Here is a 24045-nt window from a genome sequence, read left to right on the forward strand (position 1 = left end):
AAAGCTTATGTTTGTTCTATTTACCTGGTGTGACTGATTTTCAGGTATAAACACTTAATATTTCAAAATACAAATAAAACATACACCAATGATGAATACAATTAATATCGTCAACATAAATAAGAGTGCAACGCAACTTGAGCATAATGAAGTTGAACTAAATATTTCAGTTATCACACATTTATTATTTGAAATAATTTTTCAAATAAATAGATGAGTTCTCAATGGTTATCTGTTATTCTAAAGCAGGGGTTCCCAACCTGGGGTGCTCACACCCCCAAGAGGTGCAAGATGGCATTTTGGGGGTGTGACAAGATGCAGAGGACAGAAAGATATGGAAGAAGATGATCTGCTGTGGCAACCCCTAAAAGAAGAAGACAAAGAGTAAGGCTGTGTTGCGATTTGCCAAAACCGAGTATGGTGCATTGTCTGATTATATCATGGTGCAGTCAGTGTCTTGCAATGTGCTGTCATTTGTAGGGCATTTATTAGTTAATCCTCCTGTTGTATGATATGAAGAATCAAACATTGCGCATACAACTGACACCTGTAAATGAGCAACAGAAATGCATATTCTCGCTGGTTCCTTGCTACTGACGAAGCATTTGTAAAGGCGAATAACTTTTTTTAAGAGAATGGAATTTGGACCTTGTAATGATCTGTAGAGAAGGGTGAGGTCTACTACTGATTTCTGTGCAAGCCCTGTTCATATAACACCACTGATTTTGAGGTTTGATCGACATTTTTGCCAGTGAGGGACATGTAGGGGACTGAACTGAATGCAACACCACTTGCTTACACTCAGCCCATCTCTCCTGTTGATGGTCCTGGCAGAAGAGCAGCAATTATTTCTGTGCATCACATCTTTTTTTGAACTGCATTTTGGGTGATATCAGGGGATAAAGCTTGTTGACTGTGTTTCATTCCTTAGCAGAAAGCCGTAATTCTTTTGCCTCATGAAGGGTCTCCAATCCACCAAACACCTCGATTTTTAATCATGTCATTTCCTCACACCACTTGATGTTTCGAGGGATACCCCAACACCTGGACCATCAATCGAGTGTCTAAGCTTCATGGGGGACACATTACAAGATTACTGAGATTTATTCATTTTTATGTACAGTGGAACCTCGGGTCACGACCATAATTCGTTCCAAAACTCCGGTCGTAAACCGATTTGGTCGTGACCCGAAGTAATTTCCCCCATAGGACTGTAAATTGTAAATACAAGTAATCCGTTCCAGACCGTACGAACTGTATGTAAATACATTTTTGTTTAAAGATTTTTAAGCACAAATATAACTAATTATACCATAAAATGCAGTGTAATAGTAAACTAAATGTTAAAACATTGAATAACACTGAAAAAGCCTTGAACAACAGAGAAAACTAACATTGCAAGAGTTTGCGTAATAGCGCTATGAACCACTCGCTAAAAACACTTTTTTTAATGAGTTTTAACCACAGGGAAAAAAATGAACATTTGAAAAATCTGTAATTTAATAAACAACCAAGAAAAGTAACATTGTAACAATGCACGCTACGAACCGATTGCTATAAACAGAAGTGAAGTGGAGGTTAAAACCCAATAGAAAAAAGTCTTCATTAAATACAATGAGGTTAAAACAATGCTCGAATCAGTCTCTTTAAAAACAAGCCCGGCGCATTCTTTAATTGCCTTTTTGGCCTTATGCCAGCCCTCTCTCTCTCTCTCTCTCTCTCTCTCTCTTGCGTGTGCGTGTGTGTGTCTTTCTCTCGCTTGCTCTCTCTCTCTGTCTCGCTCGCTGCACAGGGAATGCACAGGGAGAGACTGAACACGTGCAAAAATCATCAGCATGCACAAACTGAAAGTGAAACTGGCTTGTTCGTATACTGAGTGTGTGGTCGTGAACAGATGTAAAAGTTTGGCAAACTTTTTGGTCATAATCCGATTTGTACGTGTACCGAGACGTTCATGAACCGAGGTTTCCACTGTGTTAAAAGCTTATTTTTGATATGGTTCAATATGTGGTTCAAAAATTAGAAATTTGACATCATCTTCAAATGTGATATTACTTTTATAGGGGACGTGAACATAAATCAAACATTTCCTAGTGGTGCGGGGCATCGAAAAGGTTGGGAACCACAGCTATAAGGGTATTCCATGCAAGCTTTTCATCCATTCCAACGACTGCAATGGACATGTTGCTTCCACTTTAATTTCTATTTCCACCGCAATGGTAGAGTAAAACAGATCAACACACAAATCATCTTACAATTTAAAGTTTACACTGTGCTAAACAATAAAAAATAACAAGTATGTCGTGTTCATCAATTTAAAATGTAATTCTAAATCACATTGTTCACTTAAATACATGCAAAACAATTTCCTGAGTAAACTTTACCTCCTTAGCATTACATTTTTTCTCAATAAAACATGTAAAAAGCTTTGCATTTTATGGCTTGAAAAATTACATTTTTATTAAATCTCATCTTTCAACCGTAAAATTTGCAAAAAAATAAAAGCACAAAGTCAGAAGTGTAGAAAGTATAATAATGATAAAAGTTATACAAATAATAATACTAATGTTGAATAATAATAATAATATTAACAGCATACTGCACATGAGCAAGTGACACGAGTGTCACTTTCGGATTCCCAGAATTACTTTTGGTTTCACTGACCGTTTCAATTTCACTGCCTGAAGACAGATTCACTTTGTCATCACTGCTGATGAGAGGCGTTTCTTATGAGACGCCATTATCAGACTAGGAGAAGACACATCTACAATGTTGCCCAGGTAACGCTCGGGTCTGACATTTCTGCAAGACATGCCTATACAGTTGCCCGAGTAATGTCCAGTAATAACAGTGTTGGCACTTTTACAGCCTGAGTAATCCTCGGGTCTTAGTCGAGTCGCATCTATACAGTTGCCCGAGTGACACTTGGGACTAACGCTTTAATCGCTGTTTTTATAGCCCAAGTGATGCTCAGGTCTACTGCTAAGTTGGTTAAAATGAAAGCACAATCAAGTAAATATAGTAATTTCATATTTACCATAAATCCAGTTTTAGTATTTGTATTAAGAGTTAAGCCCAGAGTCATATTGTTTTTTATTTCAGTCACAGTCTGGATTGTGGTTTTACCTGCAAAATACAAGCAAATGATTAGCAAAAAATGAATTATATTACATTTCCATACATTTGTATCTTGTAACATTTCAACTAATGAATAAATCATTACCCTAGACAACACATTTTTTCCAACATTTTGCTCCCATAACACAGTTTTTGATTCAGATAGACAGCTTCAGGGTGAACACAAATATAACTTCAGATTGACTGTATCATGAAGGAATCTGGAGAAACATGAAATTAACTTTTATTGAATTTAGTGTGTTTAATCACTTAATGATGCTGACACACTGCCTTAGTTCAGTTAAGATAAAAATGTCTTGCTGCTGATTTTGTTTGAAATGAGCATCTAATACTTCTCAGTTTCAGTGTCAACAAAAATTGGTCAACATGGATGGATTCCACATACAGTATTCCCTCGCTACTTCGTGGTTCACTTTTCGCGGATTCACGACTTCGCGGGTTTTTAAATACAAGTGATTGCCCGCCTATCGCGGAAGTTATGTTCCAGACCCATCAGCAACAGGAGAAAATCCACGATATAGAAAGACCATATAAATAAACATTTTTAAACTTTAAGCCTTAAAATACCCATCCCACATGCTTTAAACACATGTAAACTTATAAAACACACGTTGTTAACACATATGATATGTGGATGTCGGGCTAAGGATATGAGTAACATCTCACTATTATAAAACATTTTAACTTCACGCAAGACAAGACAGTGAGACAGGAAAATAGGTGATGTACACCTAAAAGCCTGATTGTACAGGCTTTTAAATTGACACGCAGAGCGACAAGCAGCACAAAGCCAGCACAAAGTCCACTTCTCCTTAGCGTTCATTCAGCTCCCCACCCCCTTGACAATGCGAAGTGGCAGGAGCATACTGCGCCTCCGGGGAGGGGGGTTTGAGCGAACGTGCGTTCAGCCCTCACACACCCCCACTCCTCCTCTTCCTTCCGAACGCACAGAGCGACAAGCAAGCATTTTGGCAGAAGCAGCACAAAGTCCATTTCTGCTCTGCTGAGAGTTCAGCTGCCCCCCTTCACAAAGCAAGTGCAGACACATTGACGTCTGATCGCTGCGTGCAGTGTGCAGTGTTGGTCTGCGGTGTTTAAGAATGCAGAAAGTGTTTAAGAACATAGGAAATGTTTATAAGAGCGTGGGAAAGGTTAACAAGAGAGTGAGAAAGGTTTATAAGAGTGTGGGAAGGGTTTATAAAGCCTTAAAATATGTATAAATAATAAAATAAATATTGGTCGCTACTTCGCAGATTTTCACCTATCGTGGGGGGCTCTGGAACGTAACCCCTGTGATAGGTGAGGGATTACTGTACTCTGATAGCGCTTTCCCATTGTTGCCTTTCACCATGTGCTTCATTGACTGCACCAAGATTAGCCGAGAAGAACACCAAGTGTGAATGCGGAAAATTAATCTTTAGTGACATGTTGCACTTTATGGAACGACCTTTTCACAGTGCATTTCCCAGCACTGAACCTGACTGATCGGTGGGGCTGACACTCTCCTGTTGGATGCATGCCTGATATTACAGGCTGTAAAGAACTGGGAAACCCATTTTGACAAACAAAATTTTTTGTTCTTTCTGTTGTTTGTGAAAGTTTTTACCTTTTTTTGTTTAAATTTTAACGGCATCACAAAGCCACTATGGACAGAAAACAGATTGCTAGGTGACTTTGTCTGGTTGTATGGGACCGCCCTGCTGATACGAGCTGGTCAACTACAGTGAAGCGGCATGAGCTCCTTTGTCCAAGATACAGAATAAACCAGTGAACAAGTGCACTTGTCTTGTTTTTTTCTCCTGTGTCCTTTTCTATTCATCTTCAACACCTCAGAATATAAATATAACAGCTATTCAGGCAGTGGATATGGAGGTGGTGCACTGCAACAATTACTTTAGGGTTTACATCAATAACAAGCTGGACTAATTTCATAATACAGAGAAACTGTATAGTAAAGGGCAGAGTTTTAATATCTTAGGAGACATTTACATTAATTAAGAAGGCAGATTCAATTATTGCATGCACTCTTAACGTCCTGGATGCAGTAGAGAAGGAGATAATGAAACAAAACTTAGTGCCATAATGAAAAATGCAGCACATCCTCTCTCTCTGACACACTAGCACTGAGCACTTTTCAGCCAAAGAATTATTCAGCAGACGTGGGTCAAGAAACACTTCTGGGGCTCCTTCATGCCAACAGCAAAATTCCTGCATAAGGCCGCACTGTAATTGGATCTGCTCCTTTTATCTGTAGCCAAAGTTTTTCTCTTTTTAGTTTTCTTTCCTTTACAGTTGTTCTCTTGTGTATCTCAGAGGTGGGTTGCTGTTTAATATAATATAATAAATATTCTAATATAATAAATACAGTTCTATCTATCTATCTATCTATCTCCCTGTGTTATTGGTAGGCATAATGCATACAGTATAGGCAATACTTTCTATTCATGACTGGATTTAACAACCTTTCATCTGACCAGCTATAAATTATGATTATGAAGTGTTGGTTGGTGATTTTAATAATTCCATGCATTTGTAAACAGACACAGACACCTTTAGCAAATGTTTTATAAACCTTCTGAACTCAGTGATGACCACAGTTGGTGTTGTGGTTGATGTCTGGTCAGAACTATTTGTTTTACCGCCAATCAAAGATATGATGTCCTGTGACCGCAATCAGACTCATGCAGCATTTGCGATTTTGACAACAAAGACACCGTGCAGAACATATGAAAAATGACAGATTTGCTGTGATCTCAGACATCTGGCAATGTTTTGTTGAGGACTGTGTTTTGAGTTACAACCCAGGACAACATATTACTGTTGACGAGCAACTGTTTCCAACCAAGGTCTGTTGTCCTTTCTTGCAAAACATCTCAGCCCAAGCCTGACAAATTTAGCATAAAGTTTTAGATTTCAGCATATTTGGAGACAAAGTACCTGTGCAATGCCACTCCTTATTTGGGAAAAGATCCCGGACGTCCCACGGGAGAAAGACTTTCCGAGACTATGGTCATAAAGCTTATGGAGACGTATCTAGACAAAGGCAGAATGGTAACAACAGACAACCTCACTTTCTCTGGCTAATAGACTGCTGCACCATAACACAACTCTACTTGTCACCATAAATGAAGCGGGACCAGAACTTCTAGCTCCAGCTAAAGTCACTTTCGTATGTGAGCAATTCTCCATACTAGTGTTTTGATCTGGCAGTGCCATGCTGACAGTGAATGCGCCCAAAAAGAAGATGTCTGTCTACATTCTCTGTATTATGCACCATAACATGGAGACACAGCATTTTCAAATAATGGCGTTTTCATGCATGGATGTGTGTGTGCATGTGCGAGAGAGACCGAAAACAAAAATAAAACTGAATAAAAAAAATTCAAATGACAACAAGATACTAAGAAGACATGATTCACCAGCGTTTGTGTGTCTGCATTATATCCCTTCAGTTATATCTTTTTACAAGTAGCAAAAATCTACCCTAGGTGTTACAGACTCAACATTTTTATTATAAAATAGTCATAATAATAGCAGCTCACTACTCAAAATGGTAAATGCAGGAAGGATCCAGGCTCGAACCCACAACCTCTTGATTATGAGACAGCCGTTCTTCCCCCTGCACCAGCCAAGCTGACTTGTTTAGGTTGTGTCGACTGATATTTGGGCTTCTGTTTTTATATATTAACAGGAACATGTAAATTAAATAATTTATTTTTCATCAGTTATATCTATATATATAAAATCCCTATGTGCGTCCAGGTGTCCGTGTGTGGGTGTCTTCTGGTGAAGTGCGCATGCGCGGGGCACGGTGCAATGCGCGATATTACTGTCAGAGAAAGTTAGAGGTGTTTTACGGAAATACAAACCAGTATTACTGTGAGAGGTAATTAAAGGTACACAATACAGTGACGCATATTACAGCCACATACAAGCCAGTATTACTGTCAGAGGAGATTAAAGGCATATTACCGACGCGCACACCTGTATTACCGCCAGAGAAAATTAAAGGTATATTACGGACGTACATGCCAGCGGACGTACAAGACGGTATCCTTCAATAAGGGTGCGCACAAAAAGGCGACCTCAATTGGGCACAGCGAATAAAGGCGCGCGTAAATAAAGATCTGCACCTTTGTTGCTCTTCACATATTCCAGAGCCATTTGAACTAAATTATCTACGAATGCCTTTATTCGCCGCGCTCAATTGAGCTCGCCCTTTTGAAGCTCGCCTTTTTGTGCGCGCCCTTATTGAATAGAGCCGTACAAGACAGTATTACTGTCACAGAAAATTAAAGACACACAATACACAGCGGCAGCCCACGAAGAACAGTCAGCTCAGCAAGTAAACATCAACAAAAGAAAGGCTGAAAGAAAGAAAAATACGACCAACAAAAAGAATGAGGTCAAAGTCCCTTGCCATTTAATATAGACTGATCCTACTATTGTTTATGCACTACCGTTCTAGCGCCCGTTATTGTAACTGGCTAAATGACTAGTTCTTAAATAAAAGTGCACTTTTATGTTATACCTTTTGTGAAAGTGTTTACTGGATATTTGGACTTCAGTCTTCACACACTTCACATCTGCATTTTGTCATTATTACTATAACATGAAAAAAGTTTCTGTTTTAGTTATGTGTTCAACATTTCTTGCCTCGCATTTCCTGTCATCCTACCTTTACACAGATCACTGTAGGCACAGAACGCATATGCAATGTATTTATTCCAAATAACGATATATATTTTACACTTATTCAATTCCAGACACCTAATTCCCAGATAAAGAGACTTCAGCTCTGAGAATTTTACGACTGACTTGACTTCAGCTGCCTCGGTGGGGGATAAGTGAGCAGGCTGCTTGCTGCTTGTGCTGATTGACCCATTTTCAAAACAAAGATGCTGATGAGGAGGTGCAGGGGAATTTAAGGTGGCCTGGCATTCCAAATATTTTCGTAGGCTTCAGGGATTCTAGTGTTAAACAGCTCTCTTTCTGGCCCTCCCTTAAACTGTTCCACATAGACAGGAAAAATCTGTGTGTATCATTTAAAACAACTTTATTATGAAGGTCGTTTATCAGTAGTTTTCTACATATGTTCTGGATAAAGTCTATGTCTTTCTAGGTGTTTTGTTTGTTGCTAGAAGCATTTTTTCTAACATTAGAAATTTATTGTAATTTGATTATACTTTGGCAGTACCATAGTACTTTGTATTTATAATGGCAATGCTATTGTAACTTTGATTGTACTTTGGTACTTTGTTTGCTTTAGTGATCATTCCCATAGGACAGTGAAAGTGCATGCATGTTGATGTAATCAGCATGACCACTGTGGCCAATAGGGGTCATTCCAACACACCAAACCCCGGACACAACTTCACACTCAGAGTCATGGGTTCAAGTCCAGTACTTTTAGTTATAGTAATATGTATCTTTTACAGGCTTCCTTCCTTCATTGTTGTTGCAGCACTCGCACGACACAATAATAACAATAGTCCCACTCTTTGCTCCTTCCGTTTTCCTCTACTTCTCACAGGGGAGTGTTGACCAGCCCCTCTCCCAACTCTGACTTCCTGAGCTAAGCGGAGGGCTCTCTTTTAACTCTGGACCCAGGAATACTTACGGTGCTTAATCAGTTGCCTCCAGGAAGCACTTCCGGGTCTATTAAGGTTGCAGTGGTCCTTGTAACATTACTATCCAACAGCTCCCCTTGGTGGCCCACACAGAACTTCACTGGGCAGGCCCATGGGACCACAACTCCCATGATGCCCTGCAGGCATTCATAATGGGAGTTTACCAGACAGGATGCTGCCACTCTGTGTAAATGGGGACTCTCTACCCGTAGCAGGCAGTCGCCCATTGTGCTATCTTTCCCTCCTCCCAAGTCCATCCTGGGTGCTGCTCAGTTGTTATAACACCTGCCCTACTGTAATGTCATTCCACACCCTGGTCCTGATACAGAAATGAAATACTGTAATTCCCTCCCTGGCCTTCCATTATCAAGGCATCCTGTCCAGGTAAGGGAGAGGGGTCTACACAGGTTGTGGCATCTGGCCATGCCTCACACCATATAAAGGTCAATGTATGCCTTCTCAAATCATCCAATATCTGGATATTGAGAGTATTTTTTGCGTGATCATTGTGATGTACTCTGGTATATAAAAGCTTAGCTTTGTTTTAAGATTCTTGATTTTCAGTTCAGTCTTTAGGGTTTGGAAAAAGATTGATTTTAGCACAGTGTTTAGTGTTTGGCACACTTCTGACTGTGCCTCTTCTTCCGGTTCTTTCTCATTAACAGAACCTCACTGTTGCTTCATTATAAGGCAGAACAAACTGCTAATTTGACTAAGGGGAAATCTGAACTGACCATGACAGAGTTGGAATGCAAGGATGCCAAGGCTGTTAATGGGAGGAGAATGGCTCCAGGGTCATTCCTCGAGCCACTGCTGCTCACAGAAGTAATCTAAAGGATATTCTCACTAGTCATTTTCTAGACTGTCCCTTAGTTAATGTGGAGTAACTGTGGGCAAGATCATGACTGGCAGGAGGAAGAGAGGCCAAGACAAGGAGAGAAAGTTTGATGAATGAGCATTAGACCTAAACTTTACATCAAAGTTGGAATGTCGACAATCCACCCTAACAGAAACATGAAGTAGGGAACCTATATTAGGACAGGCCAAAGAGCTTGTAGAGCTTTGTGTATTCTGTTCTGTTGTACATTGTGTTTCCCATTGTTAAATAAACTGTTTTTTTTTTTGTGTTTACTTTGTCTCCCTTGGCATAATGGCTTGAGAGGCTCAACAATGTCTCCAAGTTATTATTATTCTGAGTTTTGTTGCTTATAAAGTTCATTTTGGTGCTTATTTTTCTCCTTAAACATACAGTATACCGTTTTATATGTGCCACCATTTTGTATGCCATTTCTGACAGTGTGCACAAACATTTGTGTTTTTTTTCCCAAAGCCATATTTTTTATAGTGACAGTATCTCATTGTTACTACTTAAGGAGCTAAGGCCATAATTTCTGTTTTATGTATTGGGCTTTGTACTCTTTGCCTTATTGATTTTTGTCTCTGACTCCTGCTTGTCTTGAGTTTGTTTGCTCCTTTCATCTCATGTTCCATTATTCCTTGTATTTTGGGCCACAGTGACCTGTCTTTTTTCACCAGTGGCACAACACTAGTTTTCACTAAAGCACAGAGTTTATTAAGGGATGATGAAAGCCAATCAGGCCCATGCTTCGACACTTTTCAACTTGACCATTATACTATTCTTCAATAAGGTCTCCAAATAAAATGTGCGTAAACTACAAACCAGTGGTGAAACAACTACAAATATTTAATGATGTTTTTAATAAGCAAGACACAAGTATGCATCCAGCGTGTAAGTTATACATACAGTATGTTAGCCTGAACTCCATTATTGTGCATGTAAGGTGCAAAAGTAAAACTAAAAGAACACCCACTCTGAATCTGCAGTTTGTCACATGTTGTTCTGACTTCATGTAGTGGGCATCTGTAGATATCACCCATTTTATTCTGAGGGAAGCCACTCCATGGTGATCCAACCAATAACCTGCAACAGAAAAATAATTTTAGTGCTGATTCATCAGGTTTACATTTAAAAGGTAAAGGCTGCATTTGCTTAAGGATCTATGATGATGGGTGTGATGGTGATAGAGAAGTTAGTCCTGCTGCCTCACAGCTACTGACTCCCTGGTTCAAATCCTGGCCCTCTCACTCTCTGTGTGGATTCTGCAGGTTACACCTGTATCTGCATGTTTTGTTTTTTTCTTTCTCTGCATACTTGAGTTTTCCTTCCACATTCTAAAGAGGGGACTATATGAAGGGACATTAGTTACTCTTCCCGTGAAGAGGTCATCATGGCACTGCCAGATCTAAACAGCAGAGTGTCAAATTCCTCACGTACTGAAGTGACGTTAGCTGCAAGTGGAAGTCCCATTTTACTTTATGGTGTCAAGCAGAGTGCAGCAGTCTATTAGCCAGCAAAAGCACTGTGAAGAAGCTGTCTGTTGTTACGGTCCTGCCTTTGTCCAGTCTGATAGCGGTCACATGACATCATCTTTGATTGGGTTGAATCTTTGATTGCCGGTACAACAAATAGTTCTGGGCCGGCATCAGCCACAGTGCTGCTCTTGTGAAAAGAATGGAGATAAATGCCATCAACTCAGAGAGAGAGAGGCACATTCGTTGTACCATGTGAACGTCACTGAGAGAATAAAACTGAATAATAAAAAAAACGCGCTAACTTTTACAAGTAGCCAAAATTTATACCGGGTATTACAGACTCAAATCAAATGTATGTTTTTATTAAATTATAGTAATAATAATAATAATAGCATCTCACTACTCAAAATGCACAGCACTCGGTCTTGAACCCAGTAGCTTTGGGTTATAAGGCAGAAGATCTTACCTCTACACCACTCAAGAATACATATCAACTTCCTGTCGATTGACATTGGAGCTTGAGTTTTTAACTCATTGACTGCAACATGTAAATCAAATTTTTTTTTCCTTTGGTTATATTCTTGAATAAAAATGCATGTGTTTATTTAATATTTGGACTAAAGTCTTCACACATTATACATTTCACATCATTATTAGTATAATATGGAAAAAGTTTCTGCTTTAGGTATGTGTTCTGCATTTCTTGCCTGGCATTTCCTGTCATCCTACACTTAGACAGATCTTTGTAGACACGGAACACACATGAAATGCATAGATTCCAAATAACGATATACAGTAATCCCTCACTTATCGCGGGAGATAGGTTCCAAGGCCGACCGCGATAACTGAATTTCCGCGAAGTAGGGACACCATATTTATTTAATTATTTAACGTGTATTTGGACGTTTTTAAACCCTCCCTGTATTGTTTACAACCCACCCTTTACTCTATTAATAACAGGGACAACTGCTAAGCAATATGAAATCGGTAGATAAGTTTACACTTACTGTATAGCGAAGTACACGTAGCTATATATGACGTGATAAAGGTGATGAATATGCTGCGCAGTAAAAATGATGACAATGAAGGTGATAATCCCCTGAATGCAGTAGCAAGAGCACGTTAATGCTGAATGAGTGAGATGAGACTTCCTGGTTAATGCAGCACTCCGTCGCTGAGCCAATCAGCAGCACACAGGAACTTAACTGCGTGCTCTGATTGGGTAGCTTCTCAGCCATCCGCCAATAGCATCTCTTGTATGAAATCAACTGGGCAAACCAACTGAGGAAGCCAATACCAGAAGTAAAAAGACCCATTGTCCGGAGAAACTCGCGAAGCAGCGAAAAATCCGCGTTATATATTTAGATATGCTTACATATAAAATCCGCGAAAAGTGAACCGCGAAGTAGCGAGGGATTACTGTACTGTATTATTTACCCTACACAACTCAGGGCAGCTCACACGCAGATAAGAAGCCTTGGCTTGAGCTTGGAGAAGTTTTTGCCCGAGTTGAACTCCATCAAGGCAGGGGATGGGACAGCAGGCTACTTGTGCTGATCGACGCATTTACAAAACAACAGACACTGATGGAGAGGTGTGAAGGGATTTAAGGTGGGCCGGGATTATGAGTTTTTTCATAGGCTTCAGGGATTCTAATTTTAATCCACATGTCATAAGGTTTCTCAACTGAGAGCGTTTCTTGTGTATAGCGACTGAAGCTGTAAGTACAGTATGGTGTTGTATTCATGATCTGTTGTAAGTATTGGACTACTATCTCTAGTCTGTGGCAGCCATGCAGGTAAGAATTTTATTGTACTATTTCCCCTTGGCAAAAAAAAAATAATTTTATTGGTTTAATTAAAAAAACAAAATTATAATGAGAAGTACTTTGTATAAACCACAATATGAGGTAATATAACTGGAAGAATGATCTGAGCTTAGATTTACAGTATTATATTGGACCCTGAGATCATGGAAAGTTTAGGATAAACATGATTAACTCAATTGTTTATTCATATTAAAAGTAAAGTACAAAAATAAGAAGTAGAGAAACAAAGAAAGCCATAGCCACAGGAAAACGGCTGCATGGAAATCTCATTCATTCAATATTTTGTTGTGACACCAGTCAAAATGAATAAATGATACGTATTGTGTGGGAATGCTATAATGACTGCAAATGAAAAAAGGCCACTGCTAAATATCTGTATTTTATTTCTGGCACATTGCATTCATATTGTATAATGTTTATGTCTTTTGTCGTTCTGATGTAATACTGGCTCATACAAATTGGGGTTGCCTACAACTGCACTTAAAACTGTCATCTCTGTCCAGACATCCTGCTTAGAAAGAATTGCAATGCATTCTGGATTTCCCACCAAATGAAATGTCAGATTCATAGCTGATCCAGCTGATTTTATTTTTAAATCTACGTAGCAAATCACAGGAGAGAGTGACTACATGTTCAATTAGCACACAAACTTCAGAACTGAGGCCCCTATCTCTAGCTATATTTCATCTAACTACACAAGAAAAATGTCTAAACAGTTTGATTAAAACCACTATTTACCACTTGACACTAATTATTTGAAACACAAATACATCAGACATCAGAGGTAAAAAAATACAAGTAAGTATAATCAACACTGCCACAAATAACCTAAAGTGACACAGAGAAATCAACACAAACTCAGTGTGTATTTACACAGAATACAAATTATAAATGGCATGTATGCACATTCTAGAATTATTATTTACAGTGAGTTAATTATACTCATTGAGAAAAGATAAGAGCAAAAGTAGGCCAGAAACCTCATTGTTTGACACTTTTGTACAAACCTCAAGTTTATTATTTTTCAAGATTAGATAACCTGATGCTTTTTTATGTTAGTTTATTAAACATACATTTCCTATCTATTGTATTTTTATACAGCCATTGTTCTACATTATAAAGGAAGTTCTTTGTAATTTATATCACTCAATATGAACATTCAGACTCTGTGTTAAATATCAGATTTGTGTTCCTGTAATGCTGCGGTGGGTTGGCACCCTGCCCAGGATTGTTTCCTGCCTTGTGCCCTGTGTTGGCTGGGATTGGCTCCAGCAGACCCCCGTGACCCTGTGTTCGGATTCAGCGGGTTGGAAAATGGATGGATGGATGTTCCTGTAATGTAATAAAACATATAATGCAAAGACATCATCCATCAATCAGTTTCAGATGTTGTAACTTAACATTATATTCTCAAATCTATATAATCTTGTTCAGGGATCTATCTATCTATCTATCTATCTATCTATCTATCTATCTATCTATCTATCTATCTATCTATCTATCTATCTATCTATCTAAGGTGGCTTAATTGGGTTTGAGAATTAAAACGCCATGCCTTGTTGTGCTATAGCGTGTTGTGATATGTTATTGGGCAGTGAACGTGCTGCACCTGACATGCCACTGTTAGCTCTATTACAACTAACTCTTCTCTTCTTTGTTTAAGAGGCACTGAGTTAAATATGTTTATTAATGTTATGCTATGATGTGCAGTTCTGCATTTTGTAATGTAAAGTCTACAATAAAATATTCCTGAAACCACCAAAGGGCACTGTCCTGTCTGCCTGAATACAGCCCCTGGTGTAGTTTTTTTATTGTTAAAGTTAAATGATAGCATCATGTCTAATGTAGATAGAGCAGAATAATGCCTTTAACTTCAGTTTAAACTACTTATTTTTTCCATCTTTCATCATTGAAAGCCCGTAGTGATTATTATGAATAAGCTGCCTCTCCTTCTCTTACCACAGAAGAGTGCTTTGTTACATTTTTTTTTCATTCATGATACTGGAGACACAGATACAGTAATGTTCCCACAGTTAGCTATTAATAGTAAGATTATATTTTCATTACAGAGGTCAATAAATTAATGAATCCTAAACTAAGCTGCTGCTACTTCACTGACTGACACTGAAAATGCAATTTTTTCTTATTTAATTTTTATCATAAATACTGTACCTGAAGAATATATATATACTTAATTATATATTATTAGATTATATTATTATATAATATATATATATATATTATTTAAAAATATATATATATATATATTTAATTGATGAGAAATTGATATTTAGCAGACCAAACTATCATTGCTGTCACCTATAAATAATAGTGTTAATAACAGTACTAGTGTGTCTAGACATAAAACAAGAGCATCAATTTAGATTAAATGAATTATACTCTTGAAAATCTCTTTAAATTACAGGTGTTACAATTGTTTAAAGTTAGCATGTGAATTTCACTGACACACTGTTTGTATATTTTGACCAAATTAGAGGGTGACAGTGGCATTACTGTCTCACTGCTCTTGCGTTTTGGCTTCAGAACTGGCCTCTGTGAAGTCAGCAAGATGGAGTTTCTTGTCTTCAAATGCCCTTCATTCTCAATAACATCCATAATACCTTTAATTAAATGGAGATGCCAAATTACAAGTGCTGGTGTTTGCAGCCCTGTTACCCTTAGACAAACCATTCCTTTTCTGTCACGTTCTTCGTATTCAAATAAAAACAGGCCATCTTGAGTGACAGTTTAGTCAGAGTGTGACTTGATGGCAAAGAGGGAGTAATAAAAAGTCTTCAATGATGATAATTTAAAAGAGAATACTTCAAAACAATATTTTAGTAATGGGCAGTGCAGTGGTGCGGTGGTTAGTTCTAATGCCTCACAGCTCCAAGGTCCTCAGTTTGAATGTTGTCTTCATGTCCTCGCTGTGCTTGTGTGGCTTATTCTCCAAATATTCCATTTTTCCTCCCATATTCCAAAAATGTGTGCCGATACCGATAGGTGTGTGCGTGATCATGTCCTGCGTATACTAGTGTTCTGTCCAAGGTTGGTTAAGTCTTTGGATAAGCGGGTACAGAAAATGGACGGTTTAGTTGCTTTAGCATTTGTCATAGTCTAATCATACGGTTCTTGAACTTGTGCCTTCTAATAAAGGGTTGCTGGTGTATTATGATTAAAAAGATATTTTCTGTATCTGACTATGCGTGCATAGGGTTTAAAGAGTATAAAAGTTTAAAAAAGTTAAAATATACTTATATATTTTTGCAAAGTGTGCTGTAATGACTTTTGAAATCTTCCCTGACAAGATTAAGACTGCTGTTCTTGCTCTCCTTATTATGTGTTTTATCATCTCCCTGTAAATGTCATAGAATTCTTCATCCAATGATTAACTCTTTACATGCTGCTGGAGTACCTCTTCGTTTAATTCCTTTCATGCTTATTACGGCGACCTCACCCATCATGAATTGGGATTTTTTTGATCCAAACTTAGAATTCATACTTGAGATTAGAAGATTAAAAAAATGACAGTGAAACAAGGCCATTCAGACCAACATACAGCAGCTCATCAAGGTTCGAAACTTCACAGTACACCTTATGAGAATGACCTAGGAGTAGTCATGGACTCGCTATCTACTGTATATCCAGACACAATAACAAGTAATAGGATGTCAGGTTATACGGCACAATGTGTAAAATACAAGTCAAGGGAGTTTATGCTTAAGCTAAATAACACACTTGTGTGGCCTCGTATGGAGTACTGTGTACAGTTTTGGACCAACTACTACAAAAAAAGACATAGCAGTACATAGGTGTAAGAAATTATTGAAGGAGTCGAACCTTTCCAGTTTAAGGAAACAAATTATTAGGTGAAATGATTGACTAAATGTTTAAAATTATGGAAGGTATTAGAACAGTGGATCGCAGATGTTAATTTTCATTGAATTCTTCAACAAGAATACAGGAACACACCTCGAAAGTGGATAAGGTCACAATTTGCACAAACATTAGAAAATTATTCTTCACACAAACAGCCACAGACAAATGAAGCAAATCAACCAGCAGTGTGGTACAAAGTAGGACTTTATGGAACTCAATTTGAGATTATTTTGGAGAAATTAGATGAAGGGGACTGACCAGATTGTTGGGTTGAATGGCCTGTTTTCATCAACACTGTTCTAATGTAACCACAATTCTTGTCTCTTGCAAAAAACTTCACTTGATTTGAGTGTTCTTATTTGTTTCATGTTTCACAGCCATTTTCTTGCATTGGTTTGAATTTTGCACCATTACAGCACACTTATTGTGTTTGCAGTTTTTGACTAAAAACAATGTGGTTGTTCCTTTGCACCCCTCCAACCCCAAACAGAATTTGTCAGATCTCGCTCCCTGTGAGTTTTTTTTTTTTGTTCCTGAAATGAAAATCAAGACTGGAGGTAAGATGTGCTACTGTGGAAGAAATTCAGAAAAATAAAACTGAAGAAAGCTGAAAAGTACAGGAAAGGTTACTGGGAATGGAAGAACAAGGGTATTACATCTCAAGGGGAGCATTTTGACGTTGACTAAAATTAAATTGCTGTAAGTTGTACATTAGTTTTTTTAAACAATTTCAAGAAATTTTAGATCCCTCCTCATATGTGCTGAAACTAAAAATGATCTCCTGTGTCGTGTTGTTTCTATCTTGCATTGCAGGGTTCTGTCACTTGTCAAAATTTTGAAAAGAATTTATAGTGCAGAGAATGAGTAGGATCACAAGGGATTAACTTAAGCCTTTTTTTTGACAAGGTCTGCAAAACAGCTGATTCACAGATGGTTCACCAACCTCAATGACTCTGCTGACTGTGTTGCAGTTTTAAATTTATCTTCAGGATGCACTGCATCCAAAAAAAACACAGGCCCTAGCGAATGACACACCAGTTTTTAAAACAAATACACAGAACATTTGTATCAGCAGCTCACACTGAATTCTTGCAATTTGATGGAGGGATGAGTACAGCAACCCAATAGAAATAAATGTCTAACTAGCTCACTAGCCCTAGCTATTACATTAGAACAATTAAACAGGAAGAGGCCATTCAATTCAACAAAGCCCACCAATCCTAGTCGTCCCCTAATTTCTCCAAAATTAAATCAAGCAGAGATTTGAATGTCCCTCAAAGTACTGTTATTGTTAGCTCTCTGAGTGAAAGAAAACAAAATCCTAACAGTAATACGGTTTTCCCTTAACAGGTGTCTTTCTGGGTCCTCATGTTCTCCAAAGTAGGCATGCCCACTTGCCCACCACAACACTTCAAATCACCTCCTGTTTTTACATACACTTGTCCATTGTCCTCCTACCAGTTGTACCTCCTTAAGCAGCCTTTAAACGTCATCTCAAAACTGTTTTTTGAGTAATCACCAGATTCATTTCCAGGTGAAAGGATGGCCCTGTAAAGTTTGGGTGTGACCAGATGGCCCAACATCCTATACCCTGTGACGGACGGAGGGCATGAGCTGGCGTCCTGACCGGGATAGTGCATGATGCATCACCTGGCCAGGACACCGCTGTACTGAATGGCCAAGATGAAAGGCAGGTTATACTCAGGAGGTGAATATGCTAGTGTCCTGGCACAGATGGACCAAAGTTCCATATCAGGGCGGGAGGTCAGTGTAATTGAGGGCCAGGGGGAGATGACATATACAGACCAGTGGCTCCACTGATACACTAGATGGCAGCATCCCTGGGCTAGGATTCCCACACTGACACCCGTAGGACATTATGGGACCTGTTGTCCTGTGGGGCAGCCCTATTGGGTTCCATGGGTTCTGCCAGGGGGAGCAGCTGGGATTAGTAATTCTTACTTTTTGGGGGTTTCCATTGCACCTGGATGTACTTCCAATGGGCTATGCCCTGGCGCCAGAAGTACTCCCAGGTCCAAGATAAAAGAAGCTGCTTGACCTCATCCAGGTGAGTTGGAGCCAGGTGTGGAGTATGGACAAAGCTCACCTGGGAGGTATGGAGGAGAAGAAATAAAGAGAGACGGAGAGAAAGACAAAGAATTATTTTGTGTCTGTGCCACTACTAGAAGGAGGCCGTTGTAAGGTATTTATTCAATAAACCCTGCATTTGCACCTGGGAGTTGTATCTGGGGTTTGGGGGTGCTGAAACTCACCCAATTGGTCACACTAATTTTTTTAAGGGGTGGTCTACTATAAATATTTATCCATCAATTATCTGAATCAACTGTTACAGGAGCTTACTATGTGAGAATGTAATTGAATCAACTCTAGAAAACAAAAGCACTGTCTAGTCGTTCACTATATACTGTATATACTGTACATACTCTCCATTATTATTTTTGGAATCTTGTTCCTGATAACCCCTGTCATAACAGTTATTAAAGTTATTTGCTGAACATGGCAATGTTTAATATTTTGTATATATGAAGCACAAGAAAAGAATTCATACACACGCAAATGCAAAATTTGTACATATACAGAGATCAGAAATAAATTAACAGATAAGAATTACAAAATGAACACACTGGATTCTTCAAGATGAAATCCATACCTGATAGATGTAATTTAATACCCTAGTAAGGGTGAACAAAGACAGGGGGCTGAGGGTCACAGTTGTATTTAATGAGTCATTTCCTGCCTTATTATTTCATGTAACAAGCTGTCTGCGGACAAACTCTCTAAACTTCAGAATTTCCCAACTAATGACAGCATCTTGTTCTGACTTTGAGTTCTGCACATTCCAATGCCGACAGATTTCCAGTGCTCACATCTACACTGAGGTAATTGCACATTGAGACGGTTAACCTTTCAAACGTCAGAGTCACTTACACTGCTTTGTTGTGAAAGAGTCTATTCATCTGCTGTCTTGAATTCATTAAATGGGACGCATTTTGTACTAAGAATTGCTTTTTTTGCTCTCCTGTTTGAAATGCTAGAGTCATAAATTAACTATAGCTTTAGTGTTCAGGAGAGGAAAAGCACATTGCCTCTGTGTAGCCCTCTTGTCTGAGTGTCCAGCGATTTCACAATCTCTTTCCTGTTGCAGATTTGCCTTTGCACTGCACTGGACATTCGCAAAGAGATACAAGAGATACTGCATGCTATAAACCTCTACCACCACAGTGGCTATTTTGTTTTGTTTCCTTCTATTCTTATAATATGTATGTGCAAATTCCTTGGTTATACTTATATATCTACATGACAATATTAACCCTACTTCAGAAATAGATAATAAAATATCACAATTCTACAATTATAAGGTAAATCTTCTTCTTCATCTTTCAGCAGCTCCCATTAGGGGTTGCCACAGCTGAGCATCTTCTTTCATATCGTCCTGTCTTCTGCATCTTGCTCTGTCATACCCATCACCTGCATGTCCTCGCCTGGCACCTCTATCCTTAGCATCCTTCTCCCAATATACCCAGCATCTCTCCTCTGCACATGTCCAAACCAACGCAATCTCGCCTCTCTGACTTTGTCTCTCAACCGTCCAACTTGAGCTGACCCTCTGATGTACTCATTTCTAATCCTATCCATCCTTGTTACACCCAGTGCAAATCTTAGCATCTTTAACTCTGCCACCTCCGGCTCTGTCTCCTGCTTTCTGGTCAGTGCCACCGTCTCCAACCCATATAACATAGCTGGTCTCACTACCGTCCTGTAGACCTTCCCTTTCACTCTTGCTGATACCCGTCTGTCACAAATCACTCCTGACACTCTTCTCCACCCATTCCACCCTGCATGCACTCTCTTTTCCACCTCTCTTCTACAATCCTCATTACTCTGTACTGCTGATCCCAAGTATTTAAACTCATCCACCTTCGCCAACTCTACTCCCTGCATCCTCACCATTCCACTGACCTCCCCCTCATTTACACACATGTATTCTGTCTTGTTCCTACAGACCTTCATTCCTCTCCTCTCTAGAGCATATCTCCACCTCTCCAGGGTCTCCTCAATCTGCTCCCTACTATCACTACAGATCACAATGTCATCAGCAAACATCATAGTCCACTGTATGTACTTGAAGATAAAAAGATGATTCAGCATTTTATGTGAATTAATGTAAGCGGGGAGATACTGTACATACTAAATCAAATCCCACATAAATCTTTATTAACATTATGTAGATGCAGACTTTCTATTCACGTAACATCTATCCATCCATTTTCACAGCTACTTCTATTAATTAAGCTCATTATTCTCAAAATTGTAACCCTGAATTGGATTACGCAAGTTTGAGAATTTTATGCTTGTTAAATGAATAATTCTGAACAATTCCAGAGCACTGTATGTTTTGGCAAGTATAATCATTGAATACTTGAATCATAATTTTGATTATCTACAGAATATTTTTTAATTAGATGTTTAAAACTTCAAAATATGAATAAAATTAATTTGGAAGCAGTCATGTTAGTGGATATTCTCTTATTTTCCCCACAATAGGTTTGCTCTGCTTCAAACCCCTACTTACTATGCCATAAAAATAGGCTCATCCACGCCTTATCACATTAACCAATGTTCTTAATTTCCAACATTGCTCAGGTATAACTGCTGCTTTTAAAATATTATATTAAAGAAGGCAAAATGAGCTTCTTCACACACAAACTCACACAAAAAAAGTGACCAAATGCCACTTAATGGGTACTAAAAAGAGGGATAGGAACCTTAAGTGGATTGTCCCATAGAGACTACAGACTTCACTTAGAGAGCCCAGCAGGGGTTTCTGTAGTTTAGTGTCCATTAAGCAAAAGCAAGTGTTGTATTCCTGAGAGAGAACATAGTAGGACTGTAATATATAGATGATTACGGAGCTTTTATGATATAAGTCTATTCATTTAACTGTCTGTTCATCGATTTTCTTGATTTGGGTGCCCCACTTAGATGGTGTGCAGATCCATTCATTATAATTATAAATTTACAGGGTCATTAATGACATCAGTAAATGGTCACACAGACTTGTCGTTTACTCAGTAATCATTGCCATAAATGTTGTTTGCAAGAGATATTCATTTGACCATGGGTGATACACATTCTAGTGCTTAGCAATGCAACCTACTGTATAGCTCAGTCTTTCCATTATAATTATAATTTGTTTATCAAGGCTGCTGAAGTGTCTGTGTCCTGACCAGGTTTAACCCAGCACATTGTGGAAAATACAGTATGAGTGATTCTCATCAATGCGATCTTCTGTATTTCTTACGCAGTGTGGTGTTCTGGCAGCTGCTTCTGATACTTGTCAAATGCTTCCTTTGTGGTACTAGGAGTCCTGACCATCACAGACACAACTCTAGTATTGGTGACCCATATCCTGTTGATGCCGGTCTTCAGATCTTTGTTTGTTCTGCTCTTCAGCTTCTTTGAGCATGATGTTGCTATCATCTTGGACACCTGCTTTGATTGGAAGGCACTGCTTCTCCTTCCTGTGATGGACCACCATATTAAAATGTTTAGATGAAATGGGATGATTCAATATTCTCCAATATTGACAACAGCCTCCGGTGTGTATTAGCACATTTCTCAGCCATTTCCGTACCTACAACACCACAGATTGTCCAGTGCAGACAGCTGACAGTCTTGTTTAGATAGTATGTCTATTGACTAGAAGCCAGCACTGTACACCCAGCAATGATATGGCCAATTGTTTCCTCAACCTTGCTGCATATACTACATTTTTCATCAACCCGCTAATTCATGATGTTAGCTGATAGTACCACGTGTTAAGTGTCTGGTCTTGAGCTGAGGAAGTCACTTGGATGAGTGATGTAACATATCTCCCTGGAAAATAACTATGTTCAGATGAACTGAATCAACTTTCTAGAATTTCCTTACCTGGATTATTGAGCATGCATCGAGATATACTAGATAACCATATACTGGGATAAGTTCATAAATGTTCAAATCTTTGTGAAAATTTTGTTTGGGTTGGCTGTGTGGCTTCTCCCTGCACACACATGGAAACATGTTGTGTCTGTGGTCACAGCTGTACAAATTCCTCCTTGATCAGTTAGTTTCTCTTTGTTGTTTTCTAGGACTAATTACGACTGCACCACTCTCCATTTGCACCAAAGAAGAGCAGCAAGCAGTGATCCACCTTTTGAAGGTGTGTGAACCCCACAGACCTTTTGATGGTGTGTGAAACTCACAGATTCTGCAAAATGTGGAGACAGTGTTTTACAATGGCAGAGTGTTTACAAATAGATTGAGAAGTTCAAAAATGGTCCGGCAAGTGGAAGAGGAAGTGGGAGACCCTGCCATGTCCACTACTGATGACAACACTGGGGAAGTTCACACCATGATTCTGACAAACCAATGAGAAGGAACCCTGGTACAGGTGTAGGTACTTTGGACCTCACAAACAGAAGAGATGCTTATCTGTCTGATATCTTCTGTTTTACACACCATGACAGGATGGAAAAACGGGGGGAAGATTGCAGCTGAACTCACTGTACCTGCTAACGCTTCGTACAGCACCGGCTCCATTAGGCAGTACATTACTGGCTGTCAGAAAAATAGTTGAGCAAGATTGTGCTGGAAGGAAGGTCAGCACTCAGTCGCTAAATGTGACATTCTCGGCCATTTTCAGTCATGTTAATTGATATGGAGATCAGGAACTGCAAGTCTGACATAACTCATGATCACAAGTTGTGTAATGTGACATCAGCTTTGGCTGCTAATGTCAATTAATTGTTTCAGAGTGAAACAACATTTTATGGATAATTTGTATTGCCATAGACTCAGAATGATGTTGTAATAAATAATGAATGTCTGTATAAATGTTGTGTGTATTATGAAAATACTGTTGTATCTGTGTTTTGTCTAACATTTCCATTCCATTTCATTTATGTTTTTCTCATTTTTAAAAAAACCCCACAAAATTCTAACAATAAACACTTTGTTATATTTTAAAGAGCTCATCGTCCAGGCATTTAGCTGATAAATTATGGTCACATTTTGCACAGAGTAAAATATGCTTGTATATATTTTATTGTCTTTCAAATAAGCAAGGAGCACCTATAGCCTGAGTGACAGGCATCTTATTTATTATTTCCGGGACCAAACCTCATTTTAGGTGTGTACTATCAAACACAGTTAGTAGGCATTGACACTGCTAAA

The 24045-nt window shown here is 38.7% G+C and overlaps 1 protein-coding gene across 1 annotated transcript in view; it reads right to left on the reverse strand.

The window, feature by feature from the left end:
* The window catches only part of itga2.2 (integrin, alpha 2 (CD49B, alpha 2 subunit of VLA-2 receptor), tandem duplicate 2), a 173679-nt gene that overhangs the window by 91142 nt on the left and 58492 nt on the right, over nucleotides 1-24045 (reverse strand). Inside the window, exons 3-4 of the mRNA XM_028805625.2 lie at nucleotides 10601-10710; nucleotides 3038-3126 (exon numbers count right to left, since the gene is read on the reverse strand). Of these exons, the coding sequence (XP_028661458.1) occupies nucleotides 3038-3126; nucleotides 10601-10710 (199 nt within the window). The remainder of the gene's footprint in view (nucleotides 1-3037; nucleotides 3127-10600; nucleotides 10711-24045) is intronic.

The sequence above is a fragment of the Erpetoichthys calabaricus genome, chromosome 7, assembly GCF_900747795.2.
Source record: "Erpetoichthys calabaricus chromosome 7, fErpCal1.3, whole genome shotgun sequence".
Taxonomy (NCBI): Eukaryota; Metazoa; Chordata; class Cladistia; order Polypteriformes; family Polypteridae; genus Erpetoichthys; species Erpetoichthys calabaricus.